This window comes from Phascolarctos cinereus, unplaced genomic scaffold, assembly GCF_003287225.1.
Source record: "Phascolarctos cinereus isolate Bilbo 61053 unplaced genomic scaffold, phaCin_HiC Scaffold_3;HRSCAF=262, whole genome shotgun sequence".
Lineage (NCBI taxonomy): Eukaryota > Metazoa > Chordata > Mammalia > Diprotodontia > Phascolarctidae > Phascolarctos > Phascolarctos cinereus.
Genome location: NW_027555736.1, coordinates 230,339,321 through 230,365,373, shown reverse-complemented (window position 1 = coordinate 230,365,373; position 26,053 = coordinate 230,339,321). Strand labels below are relative to the sequence as shown.

The 26,053-nt window shown below is 40.0% G+C and overlaps 1 protein-coding gene across 4 annotated transcripts in view; it reads right to left on the bottom strand.

Moving 5' to 3' along the window:
- The window catches only part of DPF3 (double PHD fingers 3), a 406,344-nt gene that overhangs the window by 166,174 nt on the left and 214,117 nt on the right, over positions 1-26,053 (bottom strand). For all 4 annotated transcript variants that reach the window (XR_002324471.2, XR_002324470.2, XM_020986373.2 and 1 more), the window contains exon 4: positions 12,691-12,818. Coding sequence is in view for 2 of the 4 variants with exons in the window: in XM_020986373.2 (XP_020842032.1) it covers positions 12,691-12,818 (128 nt within the window). In the remaining 2 variants the exon portion in view is untranslated. The remainder of the gene's footprint in view (positions 1-12,690; positions 12,819-26,053) is intronic.

The window sequence follows — 26,053 nt, the reverse complement described above, 5'->3', positions numbered from 1 at the left end:
TCTTCTCATTATGTGGACAAAGTATTTAAGCTTCAGCTTCAGTATTTGTCCTTCCAATGAATAGTCTGAATTAATTTCTTTAAGTATTAATTTATTTGATCTTCTTGCTGTCCAAGGCACTCCCAAAAATCTTCTCCAGAACCACAGTTCGAAAATATCAATCCACAGCACTCAGTTTTCCTTATACTCCAACTCTCACACCCACACGTTGCTACTGGAAAAACCATAACTTTCACTACAAGGACCTTTGGCAAGGTGGCGTCTCTACTTTTTAGTATGCCATCCAGATTTGCCATAGCTTTCTTTCCATGGAGTAAGTGTTTTGTTTTGTTTTAATTTCATGGCTGTAGTCACTGTCTGCAGTGGTCTTTGAGCTCAAGAATATAAAAGCTGACACTGCTTCCATTTCTTCTCCCTCTATTTGCCAGGAAGTGATGGGACCAGTTGCCAAGATTTTAGGGAGTTTTTTGTTGTTTGTTTTTATGTTAAACTTCAAGCCACCTTTTATACCCTCCTCTTTTACCCTTATCAAGAGGCTTCTTAATTCTTCTTCACTTTCTGCCATCAGAATGGCATCATCTGCATATCTGAGATGGTTAATATTTCTCCTGGCAACCTTAATTCCAGGTTTTGATTCATCTAGCATGGCATTTCACATGATGTACTCCGCATAAAAGTTAAATAACATGTTCAATAAATAAGGTGACGATACACAGCTTTATTGTACTCCTTTTCCAATCTTAAACCCCTCAGCTATTCCATGTTCAGTTCTAACTGTCACATCTTGGCCTGCACACAGGTTCCTCAGGAGACAAGATAATCTGCTACTCCAACGTCTTTGAGGACTTGCATATTTTGTTACAATCCACACAGTCAAAGGCTTTAGTGTAGTCAATGAAGCAGAAGTAGATGTTTTTCTGGAACTCCCTTGCTTTCTCCATAATCCTCAGCAAATGTTGGCAATTTGGTCTCTAGTTCCTCTGCCTCTTTGAAAACTAGCCTTTTCATCTGTTAATTCTTGGTTTGCATATTATTGAAGCCTAGCTTGCATAATCTTAAGCATAACTGCTTACATGTGAAATGAATGCAATTTTTTATAATTTGAACCTTCTTTGGCATGGCCCTTCTTTAGAACTGGGACGTAAACTGATCATTTCCAATCACTGTTGAGTTTTTCAAATTTGCTGGCATATTGAGTGCAACACTTTAACAGTATCACCCCTCAGAATTTTAAATAGCTCAGCTGGAATTCCATCACCTCTATTAGCCTTATTGTTAGCAATGCTTCCTAAGGCCCACTTGATTTTGTTCTCTATGCATGGCTCTAGATCAGTAACCACATCATTGTGGTTATCAGTGATGTTATGATTTTTCTTATATAGTTCTGTATATTCTTGCCTTCTATATATATTCTTCTCTTCTTAATCTCTCCTACTTCTATTAAGTCCCTTCCATTTTTGTCTTTTAGCATGCCCAATTTTTTCATGAAACTGTTGCCTTGATTTTTCTGATTTTCTTGAAGACATCTCATCTTTCCCATTCTATTGTTTTCTTCTATTTCTTTGCATCCTTCATTTAAGAAAATCTTTTTATCTCTCCTTGCTATTCTCTGCAATTCTGCATTCAACTGAGCATATCTTTCCCTTTATCCTTTTCCTTTCAATTTCCTTCTTTCCTCTTCTATTTGTAAAGCCCATTCAGACAGCCATTTTGCTTTCCTGCCATTCTCTTTCTTTGAAATGTTTTTTAGTTGATGCCCCCTACACAATATTGCAAACCTCTGTCCATGGTTCTTCAGGCCCTCTATCTACCACATCTAATCTCTTAAATCTATTCATCATTTCTACTTCATATTCATAAGGGATGTTATTTAGATCATACCTAAATGGTCTGATGATTTTCCCTGTGTTGTTGTTGTTCAGTGGTTTTTCAGTCATGTCTGATCTTTATGACCCCTTTTGGAGTTTTCTTGGCAAAGATACTGGAGTGGTTTGCCATTTCCTTCTCCAGCTCCTTTGACAGATGAGAAAACTGAGGCAAACAGAGTTAAGTGACTTGCCCAGGGTCACATAGCTAGTCTGAGCTGGATTTGAACTCAGGAAGATAAGTCTTCCTGACTCAAGGCTTGGCACTCTGTCCATTGAACCACCTAGCTGGCCCTGATTTTCCCTACTTTCTTCAATTTAAATTTGAATTTTGCAATAAGAAGTTCATGATCTGAGCCACACACAGCCAGCTCCAAGTCCTGTTTTAATTAACTGTATAGCTGCTCCACCTTTGGCAGCAAAGTATATAATCAATCTGATTTCAATATTGACCATCTGGTGATGTCCATGTGTAGAGTTGCCTTTTGGTTGTTGAAAAAGAGTATTTGCTGTGACCAGCAAGTCATCTTGATAAAACTCTATTATTCTCTGCCCTGCTTCATTTTGTTCTCCAAGGCCAAATTTTCCAGTTTTTCCAATTATCTTTTGATTTCCTCTTCTAGCATTCCAATCCCCTATGATGAACACAACACCATTTTTTTATGTTATTTGTAGAAGATGTTGTAGGTATTCATAGTACTGAGTAACTTTGGCCTCTTCAGCATCAGTGGTTGGAGTATAGACTTAATGCAATGAAATATTTATGAATCATAAATACAATTTTTAAAATGACTTTATCTATAGGGATAAGGATTGTCCCTGCAATTTCTCTGGTATACTCCTTACCAAGAACACATAATATCCATTCCCACAATATATTCACTTTGATTAACAACCACAACTATGACTCATACAGGGGATCTTTTACCCATCTGACTTTGTGATTTATGCATAAGGCTCATACTGGCATCTCCTCCTACTGCGGAGACTTTGCTGACACGTACATTCCTTGCCCATGCCCCACCACAAAGAAGGATAGTGAGCAATAGACATTAATCAGGGGGGAGCAGAGAGGGGCAGCTGCCTTCTGCTTGAGGTGGCCCTAGGTTAAGGGATCCCAAGGCTGCAGAGACTCTGCCTGGAAACACCTCCTCATCCTCTTCCTACCCTGAAAAAAGCAGCAGATGCTGATTAAGCCCAACCAGAGAAGAAAAGGAGAACCGAGGGAGGAGCTGAAGCAGGGGGCCAATGTAATTGTACCAAGCCTGAAGGAAAGGACACTAAAACCCAAGTGAGGCCAGTCCTGTCTCCCTCCCCACCCTCACCCTCATAGACTACTCAGGACAGGGAACTAGGATAATGGACCCTAAATCCCACAATATGGATGGAAGCTGAGGTCACTTTATCATCCAGTCACATGAATGTACAAAGCAGCAAAGGGGTAGGAGACAAAAAGTAATTGACAAGGCAATGGGGGGGGGGGAAACAACAAATATTTCAAAATAAAGAAAACTCAACAAAAGCCCAGGGCATGAGCTGATAAATCAACAAAGAAGATCCTAAAAGTAGAAGAAAGAACAAACACTAAGCACTCAAAGAGATTACAAAACTCTATTAACAAACAAAGACCAAGTAAAGAGAACAAATACCTGATAAAACACAGAATCCTGTGGAATACTAAGAGAATACGGAACTAAAAAAATTTTCAGAATGGTTCAAAAGAGAAATAAAATCCATAAGAGTATAAATTATGAATGGGTATATGTCAGAAATCATAGTTCTCAATGCAGAAACAAAAAAATTCATTGGATTAGGGGAAAATGAGTTTATGAGAGAAAGCTTCTCCAAAGAAGCAAAAGAAAGATGAACATATTTGGAATACAAAAATACTCAAGTGGACAAAAAAATCTGGCAGAAGAAAAGCAAAAGAGAATAATGTTAAATACATACACACACACACACACGTATGATCCCTATATCAGCTAAATCCATTGACCTTGAAGACAAGATGTACAGAGATAGCTTGAGGATCATAGGTCTCCCAGGAGAACATGACAAATAAAAAACCAAAACTGCACTCACATCTGTCTCCAATTGCTGGATGCACAAAACCAATTTATTTTCATTTTCTTCATACTGGTCATCTAGCTTTTCTAAAACCATTAGTAAAAATCAAGAGATACTCATTTATGAAATATTATTACTCTCCTTGTCAACTTCCTTGACATCTGACTAATCCTACAGCATCACTAGGAGCCCCCTCCTTATCCCTTTGAGAGGGTTCTACATGTATGCCATACCAGCCCTATACCTCTGTCTATTCAGTAAATCCAATTACTCTTCCCCTAATTAAGCCATAAAATTAACCACCAAGTCATTGCAATCAAAACCTGGAAAATAATGCCAAATATTCTGGATTAGGCCTGACTCAAGTCAGTCCAGTAAATCAGGCACAGGATTGGAATGATTGACACACTTGTGGCCCATAAAATACAATAGCAATGACTTTGCTTATAATAAAGGATGAAAAGGATATGGTTACTAAAAACAAATGATATTCCCCTTGGCCTCCACATTCACCAAGGCAGTAACACTGGGTCAGAAAAATGTTCGAAGAAGCAGTGGGAACTCTGCCAAATTTCAGGAACAACAGCTCCCTATAGGCTGGGCATTTAACATTGGTAGTCCTAAAAACCATTCAAATCCCCAGGGCAATTTCCTTTCCTCCTTAAAGGACAACTATCCCAGCCTATAAAAAAAAAATTGTTTCTTTTTCAGGAGGGATGTGGCTGTAGTATTATGATTGAGATTATAGAAAATAAATGAGTAGGGTTGTTAAATTATTAACAGATAATATACCCAAAGAGATCATAAAAATGGGAAGGACCCACATGAACAAAAATATGTGATGGCAAAGAATTGGAAATTGAGGGGACGCCCATCAATTGTGGAATGGCTGAACAAGTTGTGGCATATTAATGTAATGGAATACTATTGTGCTATAAGAAATGATGAGCAGGAGGACTTCAGAAAAACCTGGAAAGACTTGTATGGACTGATGCTGAGTGAAGTGAGCAGAACCAGGAGAATGTAGTACACAGTAACAGCCACATTGTGTGATGACTAACTTTGATGGACTTAGCTCTTCCCAGCAATGCAAGGATCTAAGATATCTCCAAAAGTCTCATGATGGAAAATGCTATCCATATCCAGAGAAAGAATTATGGAGTTTGAATGCAGATTGAAGCATACTATTTGCTATTTTTTTCTTCTGTTTTGCTTCCTCTTTCTTGCGGTTCCTCCTATTGCTTCTAATTCTTCCTTACAACACGACTAATGTGAAAATATATTTAATAGGAATGTATATATAGAGCCAATATCAGATTACGCACCATCTTGGGGAGAGAGATGGGGAGGGAGGGAGACAAAAATTTAAAACTCAAAAGCTTACAGAAGTGATTGTTGAAAACCAAAAATAAATTAAGTAATAAAAAAAGAGATAATATACATTGGCTATAAAAGCTTAAACTAACTACTTAGGACTGAGGTGTGAACACACACAAAAAGTTTTTAAAAGGGCTAAAAATCTCAACCAGGATAAAGAGTAAGAGAAATTATGCAGTGACTTGTATCAAGTATGCTATGTTTGTATTTCTGCTATAGGTGAATGACTTTTAGCAATGTTCTAAGTGTAAGTCAGTGTCCCTCTAGAGAAGGTTAATCAACTTGGAAAACACCTATCCACACTTCAATTTGTTAGGGACAACACAAAAGTTCCTAAAAGAAACAAATGAGGCTTCAATGCCGGGGAAAGGGGCATCTGAGGTAGACAGGAGAATGAGCCTTGTCAGGATGCTGGAGAGCAGAAGGGTGTTACACAGAAGGAAAATGGGAGGAAAAGAAGAGCTGTAAAATTTGAGCCTAAAAGCAGATTTGAGGCTCTTTCTGAAGAGGAGGGTGCTGGGAAAGAAGTTGCTTCCCCTTCAAAGAACAATGCAGCAAAGACATAGAAGCCATGAGGAAAGAGATCAGCCAGTATAGATCAGGAGAAGGATGAGTAGTGGTGGTTGATGATTACCTAGTCAGAGGTACTGAGTTATTTTTTTTACCTGATAACAGCAGAGAGGTCTGTTGCCTTCTTAGGGCATGTATCCAAGACAGAGATGCTACCAAAACTATCAAAAAGGATGACTGCTCCACTTATGATGCTCACAATGGGCACAAGTGATACTAACAGAAGTAAGTAATACCAATAATTATTAAGTCAGGCAAAAAACTGAAGATCACAGGGGCACATGTTATGTTTCCCTCATTCTTGTCCATTGAAGGCAAGGAACAAAAAATAGAAAAATGAATTTGACTAAGCTGACTAAGAAAGTGTTGTCTCAGAAAGGGATTCAGACTTTTGGACCACAGCTTAAAATGTACAGATAACAGATTTCTGGCCAGAGATGGAGTACATCCAACAAAGACTGGTAAGAATGTATTTGTCAAGTGTCCTACAAATCTAATCAAAAGAACTTTAAACTAAAATAAATAAATAATGGGAGAGGGAGAAGAATGCCTATGTATATCTATCGATCCACATACCATATAGAATAGCTACACTGAAGGAAAAAGAATAGCAGTAAAGATGCCCAGAAATTCATAGGAGAAAGCAAAACCCATGGTCTGCACACGCCAAAGTTTAGCAACAAGTAAAAGAACTGCTAAGTAGAAAATTTGACCTCATGGAATCCACTGATACTTCATGGGATGAAACCTATGACTGGATTATGGCTATGGATGAGTATATCTTATTCAAAATCTAATAGGTTAACTCAAAAAAAGGAGTGGGGAAGCACTATTTATCGATGTATGCTTAATCTAATGAAATCCATCTACTAAAGTGGAAAAGCATGATGGAGAATACATGAGTCAAAGTCAATGGGGGTGTAAAAAAAAGTGATTTTATCATTAGGGCACACTACAGATGGCCTGAGAAGAAAGTATAAATAGACAAGGATTGGGGAAAATAGAATACAAGCCTGGCACAGAAGCATGGCATAATACTGGTGGGGACTTCAATTATCCAGACACCTAATGGAGCTCTTGCCAAAAGCACAGCAGCTTATACATTTTTCTGACCTGCCTTAAAGATAATTTTATCTTTCACAAGGAGTAGGAAACAAGAAGAAATTCTAAGCATCACTAACAAAAATGAACTGGTGATAGGTGGAAATGACGGGTCCTTAGTTGGGGTTGGAGGGGAGTAACTACTCCTTCCCAGAGTTTATGAGAGAGAAAATGGGCAAATCTGACCAAAATCTGACATGCTATCTAGATTTCTGGAAGACAGATTCCAAAGAATTGAGAGAAAAGATAGGTAGGATGCCATGGATTAAAATTTTACAAATTAAAATTCCTATCCTAAAAGGGATGGAAACTCAATTCCAGAGAGGAATTAAAAAATGGGATGTCTGAAAAGACCAATATGCATGCACTGGGAATTTACCAATCACCTTAAATTTTAAAAAGAAATATGTAAGTAACTGTGAGTTCCTCCATCCAACATTCACTAGACTTCATTCTCCCCCACCTCCACCCTTATTCCTAATGTACCACCACCTCCTTTCTTTCTTAAGAGTTTAATATTGTCACTTCATGGCTAACTATGGATGATACTCTTGGCTTCCTTTGTTGTTGACAAGGGCTCGAACATATGCAAAGCTGACTTTTCAAGAAAAGATTACCCTCAGGCTGTCTTCCCCTCTGTTGCTAAATGCCCTAGACATCAAGATGTACAAGAAGTACAGGGTATGGGCAACAAGACACTTAATGTAGGGGATGAGCAAGAAAGGTATTCTGCCCCTGAAATATGCCATTGAACATGGTACTGTCACCACTAGAATAACATGGAAAAGATCTGGAACCATGCTTTCTAGAAGCAGCTAGGAGGTACAGTGGATAGAACACTGGACCTGAACTCAGGAACACCTGAGTTCAAATCCAGCCTCAACACTTGCTAGCTGTATGACCCTGTGCAAGTCACTTAACCTCTGTCTTCCTCAGGCTCTTCAGCTATACAATGGGGATAATAATAGCACCTACCTCAAAGGGTTATTGTAAGGATCAAATGAGATAATATTTGTTAAGCATTTTAGCACAGTACCTGGCACATTAAAAATGCCAATGCAGTATTGTCTAGTGGTAATACCACATAACCCAGACTTTGCTTAAAGTAGGCAAAAGGATACGAAATCTCTAACCTCCAGATCATTGCCTGCCTCAGCTTGTCTGCCTGGATTAGAGGTTCTATCCTGGCCTCCCTGTATACCTTTTAGCAAATGTGAATCAGTGAGTAGGTGTATGATAAATCTGAGTCATCCAATGTCTGCCACAAATGCTTCTAAATGGACAGCTGCATTTTATTGGGTTTTTTTGTCAAAGGGTATGACATGATAATTGCTTCCCACCAAAAGATATGAGATTGGCATGGCTTTATTTGACTCCAGGATTAAAAGCTGGAATCAAGAAGGTGAAGAATATTCCCAGTATGTTGGAGGCAAATATCCCCAAAGTCTAACAGAGTGTCTTCAGGACACACACACACACACACACACACACACACACACACACACACACACATATACATATATATACATATATATATCATATATATATAATTATAAATATTCCATAATGTATTACTATAAGAAGAAAGCTGCCCTGCTTTACAAACAGAGTCAGCTGTATTGCACAGTGGATAGAGTGTTTGACTTGAAATCACCAAGACTTGAATTCAAATCCTGCCTCAGACAACTTACTTAGTTGTGTAAGCCTGGGTAAGGCACTTAACCTCTGTTTCCCTCAGTTTCTTTATCTATAAAATGGGTGTAATAACAGTACCTAACTGTGTTGTTGTGAGGCTCAAATTAGATAACATATATAAAGTGTTTTGTAAACTTTAAAGCACAATAAAAATTCTAGTTATTGTTGTTAAATCCAGACAAGGTGAGGAGGGGGAGGTAGTAGTATTAATTACTTATAAATTATGTAATCCTGCAAAAACCAGTTTTGTACCTTCATCTTACTGCTTGTTCCTTTTTTTCTCATTGTCAGAGTCATAATGGCCCCCTTCCTTTCCCCCCAATAGAAATGTGAATGAAAATCTCCCTAGGAATTCAAAAAGATTGATATCAGTGCTTGGAGGAGGTGAGAAGCTTTAACTGTACACTGACTTAAGACTAATTCAAACAAAAGTATACATGCAAAAGGAAGAAAAAGGATGAAGTGTGCAGAAGGCAGAAGCAAAGCTGGGTGACAGAGGGTGAATTTTAAGATTGTGGCACCATCCTGTAGAAATAGTGGGAGAAGTGCCAAAATTCACAATGAAATACAGCTGGAGGGCGAAGTCTAGGACAACAAAAAGGGGGTTGTTGTTTTTTTTAGCTATAGTGGGAGAAAAAGGAAAATTAAACAAGGGATAGGAGCTTTGCTTGGGGTGGGTGAATAATGATAACTGACAATAAAGAGAAAGTAAAGCTGCTCAAATCTTATTTTGCTTCTGTTTTCCCTGTCAAGGACAACGACCTTAGTCCCAGAAATGACAGAACAAAAATGACTCACAGGGAGTTGAAAAACAAGATAAGTAAAGCAATCGTAAAAGGACATCAAGTTGCCTATGATGAATTCAAGTCATTTGTCTTAGAAGAATTGTACTCTCAAGTAACCCCCCCCCAAAGAAAAAAACAACTCAACCCTGGCAGATGTGATTTACTAAGCCATGGTAAACAGGGGAGTTACCATAATATTGAAGAATATTGGGAATGTCCTAATTCTTTCCAAAAAGGGAAGAGAAGAGTCTGCAAATCATAAGCCAGTGAGCCTAACTTCATTTCTTTTTTTTCCAATTTTATTAATTTATTGATTTATCAACAATCACTTCCATATGCTTTTGAGTTGAAAGTTTTTCTCCCCCTTATTCCCTACCACCCTCCCCAAGATGGCACACAATCTGATATAGGTTTTATATTTACATTCCTATTAAACATATTTTCACATTAGTGAAGTTGTAAGTAAAAATTAAAACCAATAGGAGGAACCATCAGAAAGATGAAACAAAACTCAACAGAAGGTAAAAATAAATGAGAGTGATTCGACTTCCATAGTTCTTTCTTTGGATGTGGATAGCATTTTCCATCCCAAGGCCTCTGGAGATGTCTTAGATCCTTGTAATGCTGAGAAGGGTTCAGTTTAACAATATTAGTCATTGCATAACATGGCTGTTATTGTGTACAAAGTCCTCTTGGTTCTGCTCACTTCACTCAGCATCAGACCATATAGGTCTTTCCAGGTTTTTCTGAAGTCAGCCTGTTCATCATTTCTTATAGCACAAGAGTATTCCATTACATTCATATACCACAACTTGCTCAGCCATTCCCCAATTGATGGGCATCCTCTCAATTTCCAATTCTTTGTCAACACAAAAAGAGCTGCTATGAATATTTTTGTACATGTGGGTCCTTTTCCCATTTGTTTGATCTCTTTGGGATATAGCCCTAGAAGTGCTATTGCGTATGCACATTTTTGTAGCCCTTTGGGCATAGTTCCAAATTGTTCTCCAAAATGGTTAGATCATTTCACAACTCCACCAACAATGTATTAGTGTTCCAATTTTCCCACATCCTCTCCAACATTTATCATTTTCCTGTTTTGTCATGGAGCCTAACTTCATTTCTCAAGAAAATTATAGAACAGATCATTAAATAAACAGGTGGTGAACATCTAGAAAGGGAAGAAAGGAATTACAAAGAACCAGCCTGCCTTATTCAAGGACAGCTCACAGGGGGCAGCTAGGTGGCGTAGTGGATAGAGCACCGGCCCTGGATTCAGGAGGACCTGAGTTCAAATGCGGCCTCAGACACATAACACTTACTCGCTGTGTGACCCTGGGCAAGTCACTTAACCCCATTGCCTAGCAAAAAAAAAAAACCAAAGACAGGTCATGCCAGATTAACCTCATTTCCTTTTTTTGACAGGATTACTAAACTAATAAAAGAGAAGAATGTTGTGGAGATAGTTTGCCTACATTTTAGCTTTTAATAAAGTAACTCATGGGGGCAGCTAGGTGGCGCAGTGGATAGAGCTCTGGCCTTGGAGTCAGGAGGACCTGAGTTCAAATCTGGCCTCAGACATTTGACACTTAACTAGCTGTGCGACCTTGTGCAAGTCAATTAACCCTGAATGCCTCACCTAAATAAATAAATAAATATTTGAAAAATAAAGTGACTCTTACTATTCTTGTGGAAAAGAAGGAAAATGTAGATTAAATGATAATACAACTAAATGGAGTCAGAACTAGTTGGCTAGAAAGGTTCTAAAGAGGAAATGGCTCAGTGCCAATAGGACTGGAGGTCACCAATGGAAGATCCCAGGGATTCGTGTTTTGCCTTGAGCTGTTTAGCATTTTTATCAATGACTTGGACAGAGGTATAGGTGGCATACTCATCAAATTTACAGATGATACAAAGCAGGGATAGAAAGCTAATACTGTCAAGATCCAATACTCCAAAAAAAAACTTGACAAGCTAAACCACTGGGATGGATCTTAATTAGATGGAATTCAACAGGAATAAATATTAAGTGTTATAAGTGGGAATAAAAATCAGTTTCACAAGTACAACATGGCTAGGCAACAGTTGTTCTGGAAAAGATCTGGGGGTTTTAGTGGACTGCAAGTTCAATATAAGTCAGCACCTTGATGTGGCATCCAAGAAAGCTAAAGGGACCTTGGGCTGCAGCATTAAGGTAGACACAACTTTTAGGAAGACAGCACTGTATCTCACCCTCCCTCTGTGGTCATTTGTAAAGTGTTATACAAATACGAACTCATTATTATAGTGAACTGTGCATATATTTGTGGGAAATGATGTTTTAGATGCTAGACCAATTTTAGTGTATTCAAACCAACCCCAGTTTAATACTGGGAAAAGAAAAATCTCATTAAGCATCAAATCTGCTGAATTTTATGCCTTCCCATGAATGAGAGACAGCCCAATCCACTGGAAAAAGCACTAGATTTGGCCTCAATCTATCTTTCAATCCTGATTCTCCTGCTCCCTATCTATATAACCCTGGACTCTCTTGACCTCAGTTTGCTCATCTGTAAAATGAATGAGGTTGAACTGGATGATCTCTAAGGATTCTTCCATCCTAATCAATCAATAAACACTTATTAAGTGTCAGCTACATACCAGACACTCTGCTGAGCACTGAGAATAGAGGGGAAAAAAAGGAAAAAACAGTTTCTGCCCTCAAGGAGCTTACAATCTAATGGGGGAGACAACAATCAACCAGTTAAACATTTATTAAGTGCCCACCTCGTACCAGGCACTGTGCTAAGTGAAAAAGAGGCAAAAGACAATTCCCACCTTCAAGGAGGTTACATTCCAATAGAGAAGACAACAAGCAAACAAATACATACAAACAAGCTCTATATAGGATAAACCGGAAATAATTAACAGCAGGAAAGTACTAGAGTTAAGAGGGATTGGGGTAGGCTTCCTATAAAAGATGGGATTTAAGTCAGGACTTAAAGGAAGCCAGGGAGGTCAGTAGAGGGACAGCCTTCCAGGCATGGGGGATAGCCAGAGAGAATGCCAGAAGCCAAAAGGTACAGTGTCTCCTTCATCTCTAAATCTACCATCCCTGTGAATTCCACCTGTCAGAATAGGGTATTAGAGAGCAACAGTGACCCCATAGGTCAGACGTCCTGACTTCAGGACAGGCAGGGGAGAAATCAAGGAAACCCTCCAGCAAGCACGCCCCCCCCCCAAGTCTGTACCTGTATTTCCTGGACGCTCTCTTCTTCTTTGGCATCCACTTTCTTCTCAATCCCTTCACCTCGTAACAAGGCTTCCAGTGTGGTGCTTTCTGATGTGAACCCATCTTTCTTCAGGGGCAGGTCCACTTCTGAAAAGCAAGAAAAACCAGAAATAGATGTTGGACTTTGGTGATACCTGCGGAGTGTTAAAGGAACCTTAACTTAAAAAGGAAAAGAGGGGAAAGTCTCTAGGGTAGCAGTAGTTTTCTCCAAGCAGAGCTGGGTGGGAATTTTGTTATTCATTCATTTGAGTTGAACATGGCTTTTCATGACCCCATTCGGGTCTTCTTGGCTGAGAAACTGGAATGGTTTGCCATTTCCTTCTCTAGCTCATTTTACAGATGAGGAAATTGAGGAAAACAGGGTTAAGTGACTTGCCCAACATCACACAGCTATTACCTGTCTAAGGCTGGATTTGAACTGAGGAAGATGAGTCTTCCTGAGTCCAGACTTGGCATTCTATCCACTGTGCCACCTAGCTACCCCTCAGATGGGAATAGTAAGAGACCAAACATAGCCAGAATCAAAGATTTAGAGCCAGAAGGAATCTTAGATGTCATTTAGCTCCATTCCACCCCTTATTTGAAAGATAAGGAAAATGAGGGCCTAGCAAAGAAAAAATGACTTGCCCAAAGTCTCACACTGATAATAAATAGCAGAGCCAAGTTTTGAACCATGATTCTGATTCCTTTTACTGCACCACATCCTTTCTGTACTATCCAGGGATTCCTGACCTAGGGTACACATATGCCCCCAAAGGATATAAGAAGATTGTTAAATAATATGACCATTTGTAAATAACTATATTTGAAATTAAGTAATTTATTTCTTATGTGCATATGAATAGCAAACTCTAGGATTTATTTTCTTTCATTTTGAATAGAGGGTACACAAAGGTTTCCTTAGATCTATTAGCTATGGGGACTGAAAAAAGGTTGGAACCCCTGCTTTAGACTTTCTCCAGATTCTCCATGTCTCTGTTTTAAGGTCCCAAATTAAACATGGTAACCTAAGGTCACATTAATGACAAGAATAAAGGGAAGTTGAGGTCACGGTTGATGTTGACCATATTTTTATTTATACTTGCCAGCATGATATAATTTTGGTGATGGCAATGTCACATTGCAGAGCCCTCCATGGTTGTCAGCCTACTAAGACCACCACACCCCAAGCCTGAACCTCTTACATCTTGCTTATCTCAAGTCAACCCAGTAGACTAGTAACTAAACATTGTGACCACAATGGGGCATGAATTTAAGAAACAGGAGGTACAAAAGGATGAAAACACAAAAAAGCAAAATGAACCCATGCCATTGTAGCCCAGCTGATCAAAGCACAAAAGAAATATCAATAATCATGGTTATAACAACATCTAATGAGATTTATACAGCATCCAAAGGGCATTATTCTAGGTGACCTACAAAACCCCATGGGTTTCCAACATTGCTGATAAACAGCATTAGAGGTCAGAATTAAAAGCAACTGATCCCTGGGGCAGCTAGGTGGCGCAGAGGATAGAGCTCCAGCCTTGGAGTCAGGAGGACCTGAGTTCAAATCTGGCCTCAGACACTTGACACTTAACTAGCTGTGTGACCCTGGGCAAGTCACTTAACCTCAATTGCCTCACCAAAAAAAAAATAATAATAAAAAAAATAAAAGCAACTGATCGCCCTCTAATTTCTGCCCACAGGAGGAAGAAGAGGGAAGGTGCTAGAGTTAAGAGGGATTGGGGTAGGCTTCCTATAAAAGATGGGATTTTAGTTAGGAGTTAAAGGAAGCCAGGGAGGTCAGTAGAGGGAGAGCTCCTGACAAAAGTAAATACCAAGGCTGAGGGGAACAAAAAGGTATTAGAGCCAAGAAGGGAAAAACAGGTCTGAGATCTTGCAGGATCTAAGTCCTGGTTAAAGACTCGTAAGGTGAAGCTAAGCTCTAAGTCTTTTTATGTGTCTCTTTTTTATGTCCTCATGTGAATGAAAGGATTAACTAATGCTTGAAGCTTACACATTTTCAATTTAACACAAATCCACCACACCAGGTGGATGGTGGAGTAGATGGAGCACTGGACTAGGAGGCAGAAATCCTGGATTCTAATCTGGGCTCATTACCCTCTCTGATCCTCAGCTGCCTCACCTGTCAAATTGTGGAGTATTAAGAATATATTTATATACACGTATATAAAATGTTCCTTATATAAAATGTTTGCATTTTTAAATATATTTTATATCATACAAAGTATTATAATATATCTAGAATTAAGTCTCTTCTGTGGCAGGCACTGTGCTAGGCATTAAGGATACAAGTTCAAAGAATTAAACAATCTCTACTCATGAAGAGTTTTGATGGGAGAAACAAGTACTTATAAATATGTGTCTGTGTCTGTGTGTGTGTATGTGTACTAAGGATGAATACAAAGTGAAAGGGAAGGAAGGAAATAATATTTACTAAGTACCTGTGATGTGCTTAATAACTGTGCTAAGCATTTTACAAATATTATCTCATTTGATGCTCACAACACCCCTGGGAGGTAGATGCTACTATTATCCCCATTTTACAATTGAGGAAACTGAGGCAAACATGGGGTAAGTAACTTGCCCAGGGTCACACAGCTAGTACATATCAGAGGCCAAATTTTAACTCAGATCTTCCTGACTCCAGGCCCAGCACTCTATTTATACATAAAAAAATAGTTCAACACAGGGTAGGTTGGGAGGGAGAGAGCTAGTAATCGGGAGAATTGGAAAAGGTGTCATGTTGAAGGTGGTATTTGAGCTGCATCTTAAAGGAAGAGAGACACTCTTCGAAGAGGCAGTAAGGAGGTGAATTCCAGATGAAGGGAATGGTCAACAGCAAAGACACAAAGAAAGGAGATGGAGTATTCTGTAGGAGGAATAGAGAGGCCAGTTTGGCATGATCACAAAGTGTAGGAGGGAGGGAGTGATGTCTAATGAGGCTGGAGAGATAGGCTGGAGCCAAATTTTATTGGGCTTTAAAAGCTAAGCAGAGGAGATTTAGTTTATGCTAGAGGCAAAAGGAAGCTGCTAGAGTTGGTTGAACAGCAGAGCCACGTGTTCCTGTCTGTGTTTAGGGAAAATTACTTTGGCAGCAATGGGTAAGATGAACTGGAGTGGGGAGAGACTTGAGCAGAGAGATCAATTAGGAAGCTGTTGCAATAATCTAGGAGACTGGTGATGAGGGCCTGAACTAAAGCTGGGGGGGGGGAGGATGTCTGATGCATGAGATGTTATAAAGATAGAAACACAAGATTTGGCAACTTTATTAGACACATGGGTAAAGGAGAGTATGGAGTCAAGGTAATTCTCTTTTTGTTTTTGTTGACTCGTTTCAGTGGGGCCCAAGTCTTTGTGACTCCATTTAGGGTTTTCTTGGGAAAGATACTGGAGTGTTTTTGCCATCTCTTTCTCCAGCTCATCTTACAAATGAGGAAACTGAGGCAAATACTGAGGTTACAAAACTGGAAATATGGTGGAGCCTTTGACAGAAATGGGAGGGTTTTGAAAAGAGGAGGGTTTATTGGAAAAGAAGAAGAGTTTGGACATGTTAAGTTTAAGCTGTCTTTGGAACAACCAGTTTAAATGTCCACTAGGCAATTGGTGATCTGAGACTGAAGGTCAGGTGAAAAACTGAAACTAAATATGTAGATGTGGCAATCATTGCCATAGAGAGAAGAGTGTTAAACCCATGGGAGCTGATGAGGTAAACTTCTCCTGATCTCATTTTTCAACCCATTCTTGGTTCCTTTTCTCTTTAAAAGACTTTGTAGCCATTTTGGTTCCTCCCCATTTTCAGAGCTGAGCCAGGGGTATAGTCACTGAGCCCTACTTCTAAGCCATCACCAGTCATCTTGACTTTAGTCTTACCACTGGACTTTGATGGCTCTGAAGTAAAGAGGAAACCTGACAACTTTGTGCAGCTCTGCCTTGCTTAAACTCAATCCATGAGCAAGTCAAGACGTCAAGACGTCATCACCCTCATGATGTCATTGGTCCTCTTCAAGAATGAAGGACAAACAACAACAGCTCCAAGGTTCAAAATAATGAGTCCTCTATCTTGCCTATCAATCCCCTACCCCTGGGGCATGTGTTCACTCCCAAGTCAGTGTTTACCCAAAACTCCTTAAATATGTGTAACATCACCAAATGATACCTCCACATAATGGTCATCAACTGATAGGGAAAGGGGGTTGGATGACAAGGCCCCTTCCAGTTTTGATATTTCTGTGATTCTGTGACATTTGGAGACTCCATTGGAAGCTTAGATCTTTTTGTTTTAAGTTGTTCCTGAAAGCATCCATAGTGAACATACATGTGTGCACATACACATATGTTATTTCAAGATTACCCTACTAATACATGTACATTTAAAATAGTATATATGATAAATAAATAGGTATGAGAGGCAGTGCATCAAAATGGATCCAGAAGTGATCTGAAAGCCAGAAAGACCTGGACTTGGGTCTTTCCTCTAATGAATACAGACAGCATAAGATCAAGAGGCCTTTCAGTGCCTCAATTAACTAAGACCATAAGTTATGAAGAAGGTGCCAACCTGAGCTAGTAAAGAGAATTTCCTCACCTGGGAATATCCTTTCCTAATGAAATCACAAGTCCAGTCCTTATGTATATTACATGTATGTGTGTATAGATGGGCTTGTTGTTCAGTCATTTCAGTCATGTTCAACATTTCATGACCACATTTGGAGTTTTCTTGGCAAAGATCCTGGAGTGGATTGCCATTTCCTTCTTCAGGTCATTTTACAGATGAGGAAACTGAAGCAAACAGGTTAAGTGACTTGCCCAGGGTCACAAAGCTAGTAAGAGTCTGAGGCCAGATTTGAACTCAGGATCATGAGTCTTCCTGACTCTAGATCTGGCACTTAATCCACTGCACCACCTAGCTGCTCATGGATGGATAGATGAAAGAAAGGAAAAAAAAAGAAAGAAAAAAGAAAGGAAGGAAGGAAGGAAAGAAGGAATGTTGTTTATGTAGCTATACAGACAAATACAAGTACACACATACACATTTAAGCTATACATTTAGATTACATATACATACATATATACATGTATTCTATATTACATACACATGTTATATGACATACATATACAGATCTGCATACAGCTTACATGAATACATACCACTACTTACTTATTTATTATATTTAAATATATTTATATATTTTATTATTGTTTATTATTTATTAATATAATAAGCCTTTCCCCTTCAGAGAAAAAGCAGTAGCCACTGTCCCTGGTACACAGCCCTGCTTCCATTTCTAATTGAGAACAGAGATATTTGTTGGGTACCTTCCAGCACAATCCACCATACCAGAGACAGCTACTACGCAAAACAAAGCAATCAGTTTTCAAAATTAAAAAATTATAAACTGTCTTATACAAATATGAGTGAAGCCACAGAGTTTTGTCTCTTTAAAACAAATTTTAAAATACCCCATCTCTTAAATGCAGCAGCAGATATAACAGTCAAGAATCTATAGATTTATGTACATGCACATATACACATACATGCACACATATATACAAGTACATGTATATTCATCTATACATATAGGAGATTGGTGCTATGTAATCTGTGTATGTGTTTGCATACATATATTCATACAGGAGATTGGTGATTGGTTGTATATACATGTATGTATGCATACACATACAAGCATGCCTACATGTATACACATAGAAGATTGGTAATTGTGATATATACACATAGGAGAATGGTGATTAGTGCTATATATGTGTGAGTTTACACACACATACATACGTAGAGGTGATGGGCAATATACAACATATATGTATATATAAGCATACATGCATATAGGTATATAGGAAATTGGTGACTGATGGTATATGTGATATGTATGATGATATATGATATGGCCATATAGTGCAGCCTGTAACCAAGAGCACTGCAAAAGCAACCTGAGCATGCCACCTAATTCACAGAAAGAAGAGCTACCACTGGATGACTGGAACCACTAAGCTCATTAACAGGATGTGGCCAGATCAGTCTCAAAGTGCAACACGGGAGCTCCTTGAGTAATTAAATCCCACGTCACTTAAAAATGCAAACATCGCAGATGTCACACGCATGGGAAGCCCTAGCCCTTCTGCTTACGTTCTTTCTTTTCCACAGCTCAGGGTGCAGGCCTGGGAACCCAAAAGTCATATAAGGATTATAATAAAATATGCCATATAAGAAACAGATTAAGACAGCTCTTCTTTGGGGAAATATACAGAGAGAAGAGCTGTCTGTTAGCTGTCGAGTTTCCAAGAGATACCATCTTTCGGGATCCTGTGCTCTGCCAACAGACAGACTGCCCCAAGGGAAATTGTGGTGAAACACCCAGACAAGGCACATCCATCCGTCCATCCATCATGTGCTCTCTCTGTGACTCAGGGGCACAGAGATAGAGTTACAGTGTAAAGGAGGAGGGGGTGGAGAGGGAATGCTTCAAACAATGAAGAAAATCGTATTGCTTAAATGATTGGGGTGTGTATGTGTGTGTGTGTGTGTGTGTGTGTGTGTACATACATATATATGCACATTATATAGAGAGAAGGGGGGAGGGTAAGAGGTCCCTTCTCTCCTCTATCCCCCTTAGCTTTTCTTAAACACAAACAAAAAAAGGCAATATGTCTCTTTCCGGTTGTAATTCTGAGGTGCTCATTTCCAAGTACTTCCTTGGATTTACACATCACCTTTCACTAAGGAGCAAAAGGAACTTAGAGGTCATTATCTCATTCTCCCATATCAGATTCCCTGTGAGAAAAAAAAAAGGGAGCTGGTTTTGTTATCTCTCACTTCACAGAAGGGGAAACTGGGGCCCAGAAAGGTTATGTCATAAGACAATGGCTGAGCCAGGAATAGAACTGGTCAGTTGACTGCTCTCCCAGGCGCCATCTTCCTAGCCCCTGCCTCTCTTTTTGTTATTCTTAAAGCTGAATAGTGATGGAACACACAGTGAGGGCACTTTTCTCTAAGGCAGTACAACTCACATTTCTGAATGTGATCCTATCTCTCTGCCCTCTCCCAAGAAAAAACCTGCCACCTTCTTCTTTATTTTGCCAATCTACATGAGGGGAGGTGCTTTCTCAGTACTTTTCATTGCTTTCCTTTGTAACAAGATACTGGATATGCATCCATTCCCCACCCTACCCCCCTTCTCTAACTCTGAAATGGATGTTCAGGGATATGCTTCATCACCCAAAGGTCTGTTATACAAATATGCCCCTGGAGGTTAATATGAGACCACTCAGTTCATTTCACCAATGGCCTGAGCCACAAGAAAACACCCACAGTGTCAAAGCAAACTAACCACTGGACTAATTATTAGGCCAATAAAATGCAGCCTTGTATAATGAGGGGGGACTAGCCAATGAGGACCCAGGTCCTGAAGGATGAAAAACACTAAGATGGGAACTAGACTAGACTAGGGCTGGGGGTGAAAGACAGGATTACAGAAGACAGAAAGGATGGATGTACAAAATAACTCATGGAGTAAGTCCCTCCCTCCTTTCTGAATTAACTCTCCTGAGAAGAAAGCACTCGTCTTCTAAAAGCTTCTAAATTTTTCCCAATATTCATGACTGGACATAGGCTCCCCTAGACTGAAAGAGCTAGAAAATGTCAAAGGAGAACTGAGTAGGAAGTTTCAACGAAGGGAAAGGAGAGGAGGATAATGAAAAGACACAGCTTGGCAGGGTATAGAACACCCTAGCTCAGCCAATCAATATGCAGCAGGCTTCATGACTCAGATCCATCTACCTCAGGCAACACCAGCATAAGCTTTGAAAAAGGTCATGGAAGAATTACAGCAGCAGAACTGCTAGTTCTGGTACATGCCTATAGATCACTGGTGAGAAGTAGCCATGCCCAGGAAGAACCAGGATTAAGTTCTGCCATCTCTATAGTACCTCAGAAGCAGAATAGGAACAGGGACGACTGATGCCTAGGAACAAGGGGACATCGATTGGAGAATGGCTGAAAATAAGTCGTGGTATATAAGTGCAATGACGTATGGAATGATGAATAGAAGGGATTCTGAGAAACATGGAAAATCTGTATGAACCAATGCAGAGCAAAACAAACTACCAAAAGACACTATGCACAACACTTGGAATGATGCAGATTAAAAGATCTCTAAAAGGAAGCCCAATTCTGAGAAAATGAAAAGCCAGTAATGGTCCCAGAGAACAGAAAATGAAACATAACCACCTCCTCTCAGTAGAGAGATATAAGGAGAATGCTGTCCACACTCTCAGATATGGTCACAAATGTTGGACATTTTAACTGCTTTTCCTCGTTATGCGACAGGGTTCAATTTAGAGGAGAAAATGTAGGGACATTTCCAGAAATGATTGCCATGTTAAAACAAACTCAAAAGATCAATAAAAATTATTTTTAAAAAATAAAAGGAAAGTAAGCTGTTCTGAGTCTCAAAGAGAATGTAGAGATAGGTTTGTGTCAAGAGAAAAGATGGAAACAGATTAACATAGCATAGGCGATCAGAAAGAGAGGAAAATTAGAGGAAGAAGGAAATGAAAAACAAGAAATGGAAGAAAAAAAGATGACTTAAATTAAAGGGAGGGAGCAATATGTGAGTGGATGAAACTTCAAAGTCCATTCAAATGCCGAAAGAAGCTGGAGCAAAAAACTAGGTCCTGCCTCCTACAAACCAAACAGAACTGAGTCCTTGAACATAGATAATGCTAGACATGCTACTACTAAAAACCAGTTCCAGTTGAGGGGAGCATAGTGGCCTTGCCTTGGATTTTGAGATACTGTTCTTCAGCATTTGAAATATTCCTTAGACAAAAAGGCTTCCTCTTTCCTTGCCAGTGTTCCTTGACTTCCTAGTGGGTTCAGAAGTTGCTTTCTAGTCTAGCTTGGTATCTGCCAAGCGCTTACTAAGTGCCAGGCACTATGCTAAGTGCTGAGGATACAAAAAGAGATCCCCCAAAAAACCAACCAAATAAACCATGGTCCATGCTCTTAAAGAACTCACATTCTAATGGAGGGAATAGCAAGCAAGTAACTAAATACATATAAGATACGTACACTATCAATTGAAGGTAATCTCAGAGGGAAGAAAGTAGCAGTATGGGGAGTAGGCATCCTGATTAGAACTAAATCTTGGCAAGAAGCCAGGAGGCAGGGGTGAAGGAAGCCTTCCAGGCATGGGGGATAGTGAGTTAAGAGAGAGAAAGTCCTATGATCTGAAACCACTGCCCCCCACATCATGGGGCAGAGTAAGAGAAGTATAATAATAATACTAAATACAATATTGTATTACATATAGTATAAATATAATAATATTGTATTGTACAATACAAATAATATATAATCTACATGTCATATATAATAATAACAGTATATGATATTTCTATAGAAATTTATAATTGACAAAGTACTTTCACACACATCACGTCACTCGATCCTTACATGTCACTAAGGTAGGTAAGGTACATGTTATCCCCCTTTTTACAGAAAAAAATGGATTAGAGGTGGGGTTAAATGAATTGCCAGCTTATACAAGTGCTAGAACAGTATTAAAAACTTAGGCGTCTCATCTTAGAGTACTTCTGTACCAACACACTGACATTTGATGAGGGCAGCTCAAGGTCACATCACCAAAAGGCAGACTGGCCGGGTGGACTGAAATCCAATCCAACCTGATCCAGTAAATATTTACCAGGGACCTACCAGATGCCAGACACTGAGCATACAATTAATTTTTAAAAAAAACAACCAGACAGTCCCTGCCCCCAAGGAGCTTACAGTCTAAAGAGGGAAACAAGACATAAAAGGAGGTAGGATAGGGGGAGGGTAACGGGACACTAGGGGGTGCCCAGTGTAGGGAGAGGGGAAGGGATGAAGAATCTTGTGGCATGGAATTGAAACCAGCAAGGGCAGCAGTTGCAGAGTGGAGTGATCTGAGAGTCTAGTTTCTGCCCTCTAAAAAAACGAAGGCATTGGGAGGGCTTTGTTTACTCTGCCCTCCAATCAGAGGGAAGAGGAGGCTGAGGGAGAGGTGTCGATCAAGGCTTGAGTAAGCAGCACAGTGGCGAGCTTATCCTGGGAGGGGCATCCTGTTACCTGGAGTTGAAACCAGGCAGAGCGTCAGAGGTACAGTAGAGCAAAACAAAAGGGAGTGTAGTCTGGGGGACTTGAGCGAAAGGCTGGGAATATTGAATCTGAATTCGAGATCAACTGCTAAAGAAAAGCTTCCTCTTTCTCTGGTTTGGTTTCTCCACCTTTGAAACAGGAATAGTAATACGACCTCCCTCCACCCCGATGAATATGTGCCTTGGCTAAATCATACTTACCAAGCTTGAAGCTCCTACAGAGGTAGCTTTCATTTAAAAATAGATGTGAAAACACAGACTCGACAATACACAGAATACTCAATACAACCCAGCCTTTAGTGGGCTTTCCCACTATCCTTAGTTCTTCCCTGCGCCCTTTGCAGAAAACGAGGAGGTTCTGGGAAACTACGTGAAATAAGTGGCCGAATGGATAGCATGCTTAACTTGGAGTCAAGAAGTGAGTTCAAATGTGACCTAAGATGCTTCTTAGCTGTTTGACCCTGGGCAAGTCACTAAACTTCTGTCTGCCTCAGTTTCCTCAATTGTAAAATGGAGATAATAATAGCAGCTATTTCTGAGGGCTGTTGTGAGGACAAAATGAGATAATATTCGCAAAGCACTTTGTAAACCTTAAAGTGCTACATAAATGGTAGCTATTATCATTATAAATCCCCTCTCCATACCTGCTACCCTCTCATCTCCTTTACTAAAGCTATGGCAACAGCAGAAGGTTCATCCCTGAACAAATAATGGAAGGCAGAAGGGGGAGATGGACTCTCCTGTATGTCTCTCCCCCCACTCCCCGAATAATGAGACCAACTCAAGCTGGAGAAGCTGTGTGCCAAGATTGATGGCTGCAGACTCTGACATTGCAGTAAAGAGATAAATGACTGGTCATTTCCCCTTGATGCACTTGGAGGCATCCATCCTCCCAGCCGTACCAAGCTCAGGCAAGTCCCACTCCAAGAGACAGATAAACACTGACAGATGAGGGGTGGGGATGATGAGGGGTTTGAGGGAGGGACCGCCTGAGTGTCCTTCTCCCACAGAAGGACATAGCCAGATTCCTCTGCAGGCCCGGAGAAGGTCACGTTGTCCATTTGCCAACACCTGGCTGTAGGATTTGCTAGTCCTCTCCTTTGCCTTCCTCCAGTTCCCCTTCCCCCAGCTTTAGTCATCATCCATAGTAGAACACAGGGAAGTAGTGGGGGGAGGGTCGAGGGCAAAGCAGTTTGACAAGCTCATCAATCTCGGGATACATGCTTGGCACATGAGGGTTCTTTCAGTTGCTCCTCAGCTGGGAGGGTGTTGGAGGGGTGAGAAGGATGTTTTCTTATGAAAAGAAATCACTTCTAATATCAGAGAGCAAGTGGTGGGGAAAGACACAATGGTTGGAGACTATTAGAATGTAGGGCATGTACCAAAGTGGTAGGAAACTAATTAAGATGCAGGGTTTTCAAAAACAGGGGAACTTAGATGAAGCCTTTTCCCATCTGCAGTGTTTGGATTTGACTAGGGACTGGAGCAGTTGGTGGGGCAAGGCAGTCAGTTCACTCTTCCCTTTACTTAGGGAGATATAAAGGACCCCTACCAGAATATGCAGGATCCATACCTTATCTTATCTATCTTTGCATGGTCCCCAGTTCGTGGGACCTTGCCTTGAATATAATACATGCTTAACAAATGTTTATTGAATGAACACAGAAGATGTCGCTTACCCTGATGGAGGCTTCCTAACATTTATTCTCTCAGTATTGTGAGGATAACAGTGGAGCACACAGATTGTCCATCAATTGTCTCTCACTACATGTGATGACATGGCAGGATCCTGAGAAAGCAGCATCACAGGACCTCAGAAGCCATATAGAGATGCCTAGATGTTACAGTGGATAAGGTGCCAGGCTTGGACTAAGGAAGACCTGGATTCAAATGCAGCCTTAGAGATTTACTAGCTATGAGACCTCTCTTAAACTCTTTCAGCCTCAATCTCATGATCTGTAAAATGGGGAGTTGGATTCAATGGTACCCAAGATTCCTTTCAGCTCTAAGCATATGATCCCATGATCCTTTCACCCACACTTAAAGCAGGACTGTGTTGTACAATATTCCCAAATGGTTAACCAGCCTTTGCCGAAAGCCCTCCAATGATGGGGAGCTTGCTATATCCTGAGGCAATACATTCTGGTTTTAGACAGCACTAATTGTTAGGAAAGTGTTCTTTATGTTGAATCAAAATCAGCCTCCATGTTGCTTCTACCTTTTGTTCCTGGTTTTACCAACTGAGCCAAAAGGAACAAGCCTTATCCTTCTATACCAACCCTTCAAATATTCAAAGACAACTATCATGTTGCCCCTTAGTCTTCCTTTCTCAAGGCTAAAAATCCCCAGTTCTTTCAACCAATCCTTATACAGATTATCTAGATAAGATCAGAGATAGGCACAATAGACTTGAGGAGAAGCCCAAGAGAATATTGGAAAATAGCCAACTTGACCTTCCTTCTGGCCAAAAGAGAAGTCTGGTTGTGTCCTTTCTGAGGGAAAAAGATGGTCAGAGAGCTCCCAACTGTCACTGCATGACATGGTTTCCAGTCTCACTATCCTAATTACACTCCTCTATATGAGCTTCAATTTTTTGACACATTAAAACTCCAAAGAATCCATGATTTCCCCAATGTGGGTTGAGGAAATCAAAAGACGCAAATTACAATTCACCAGGTCTGTCTAGACTATATGACTCTCATCTAAGTCTGCTCACAAATTCACTACAGAAGGTGCACTTACCCTGATGGAGGCTTCCTAACGTTCTCTCAATATTGTGGGGATAACAGTGGAGCACACAGGTTGTCCATCAAATGTCCCTCACTACCTATGATGAACTCATCTTTTTTTCACAGGCACATTTTTCTCTGATGACATCCCTCACACCACTTCTCCTGTGTAATTTCTCATTTGTAATGTGTCACAGCCAGCTTACGCCCACCACATGCCTCCCTATTGCTCTTCAGGGGTGGTAGCATTCCATGACTCACAGCTATACAGCATCATCAGGAAAAAAAAATTGGCATTATATAAAAGGGCCGTGGTTTCAAGAAGAAACTTAGAATCATTAAAAGCACCACATTATTTCCCCAAAGCAATCCAGCTCGCTCTCTGCCTCTTCTTCCTTCTGGACCCAGCTCATTAGCCATTTGCATTGTCTGTCC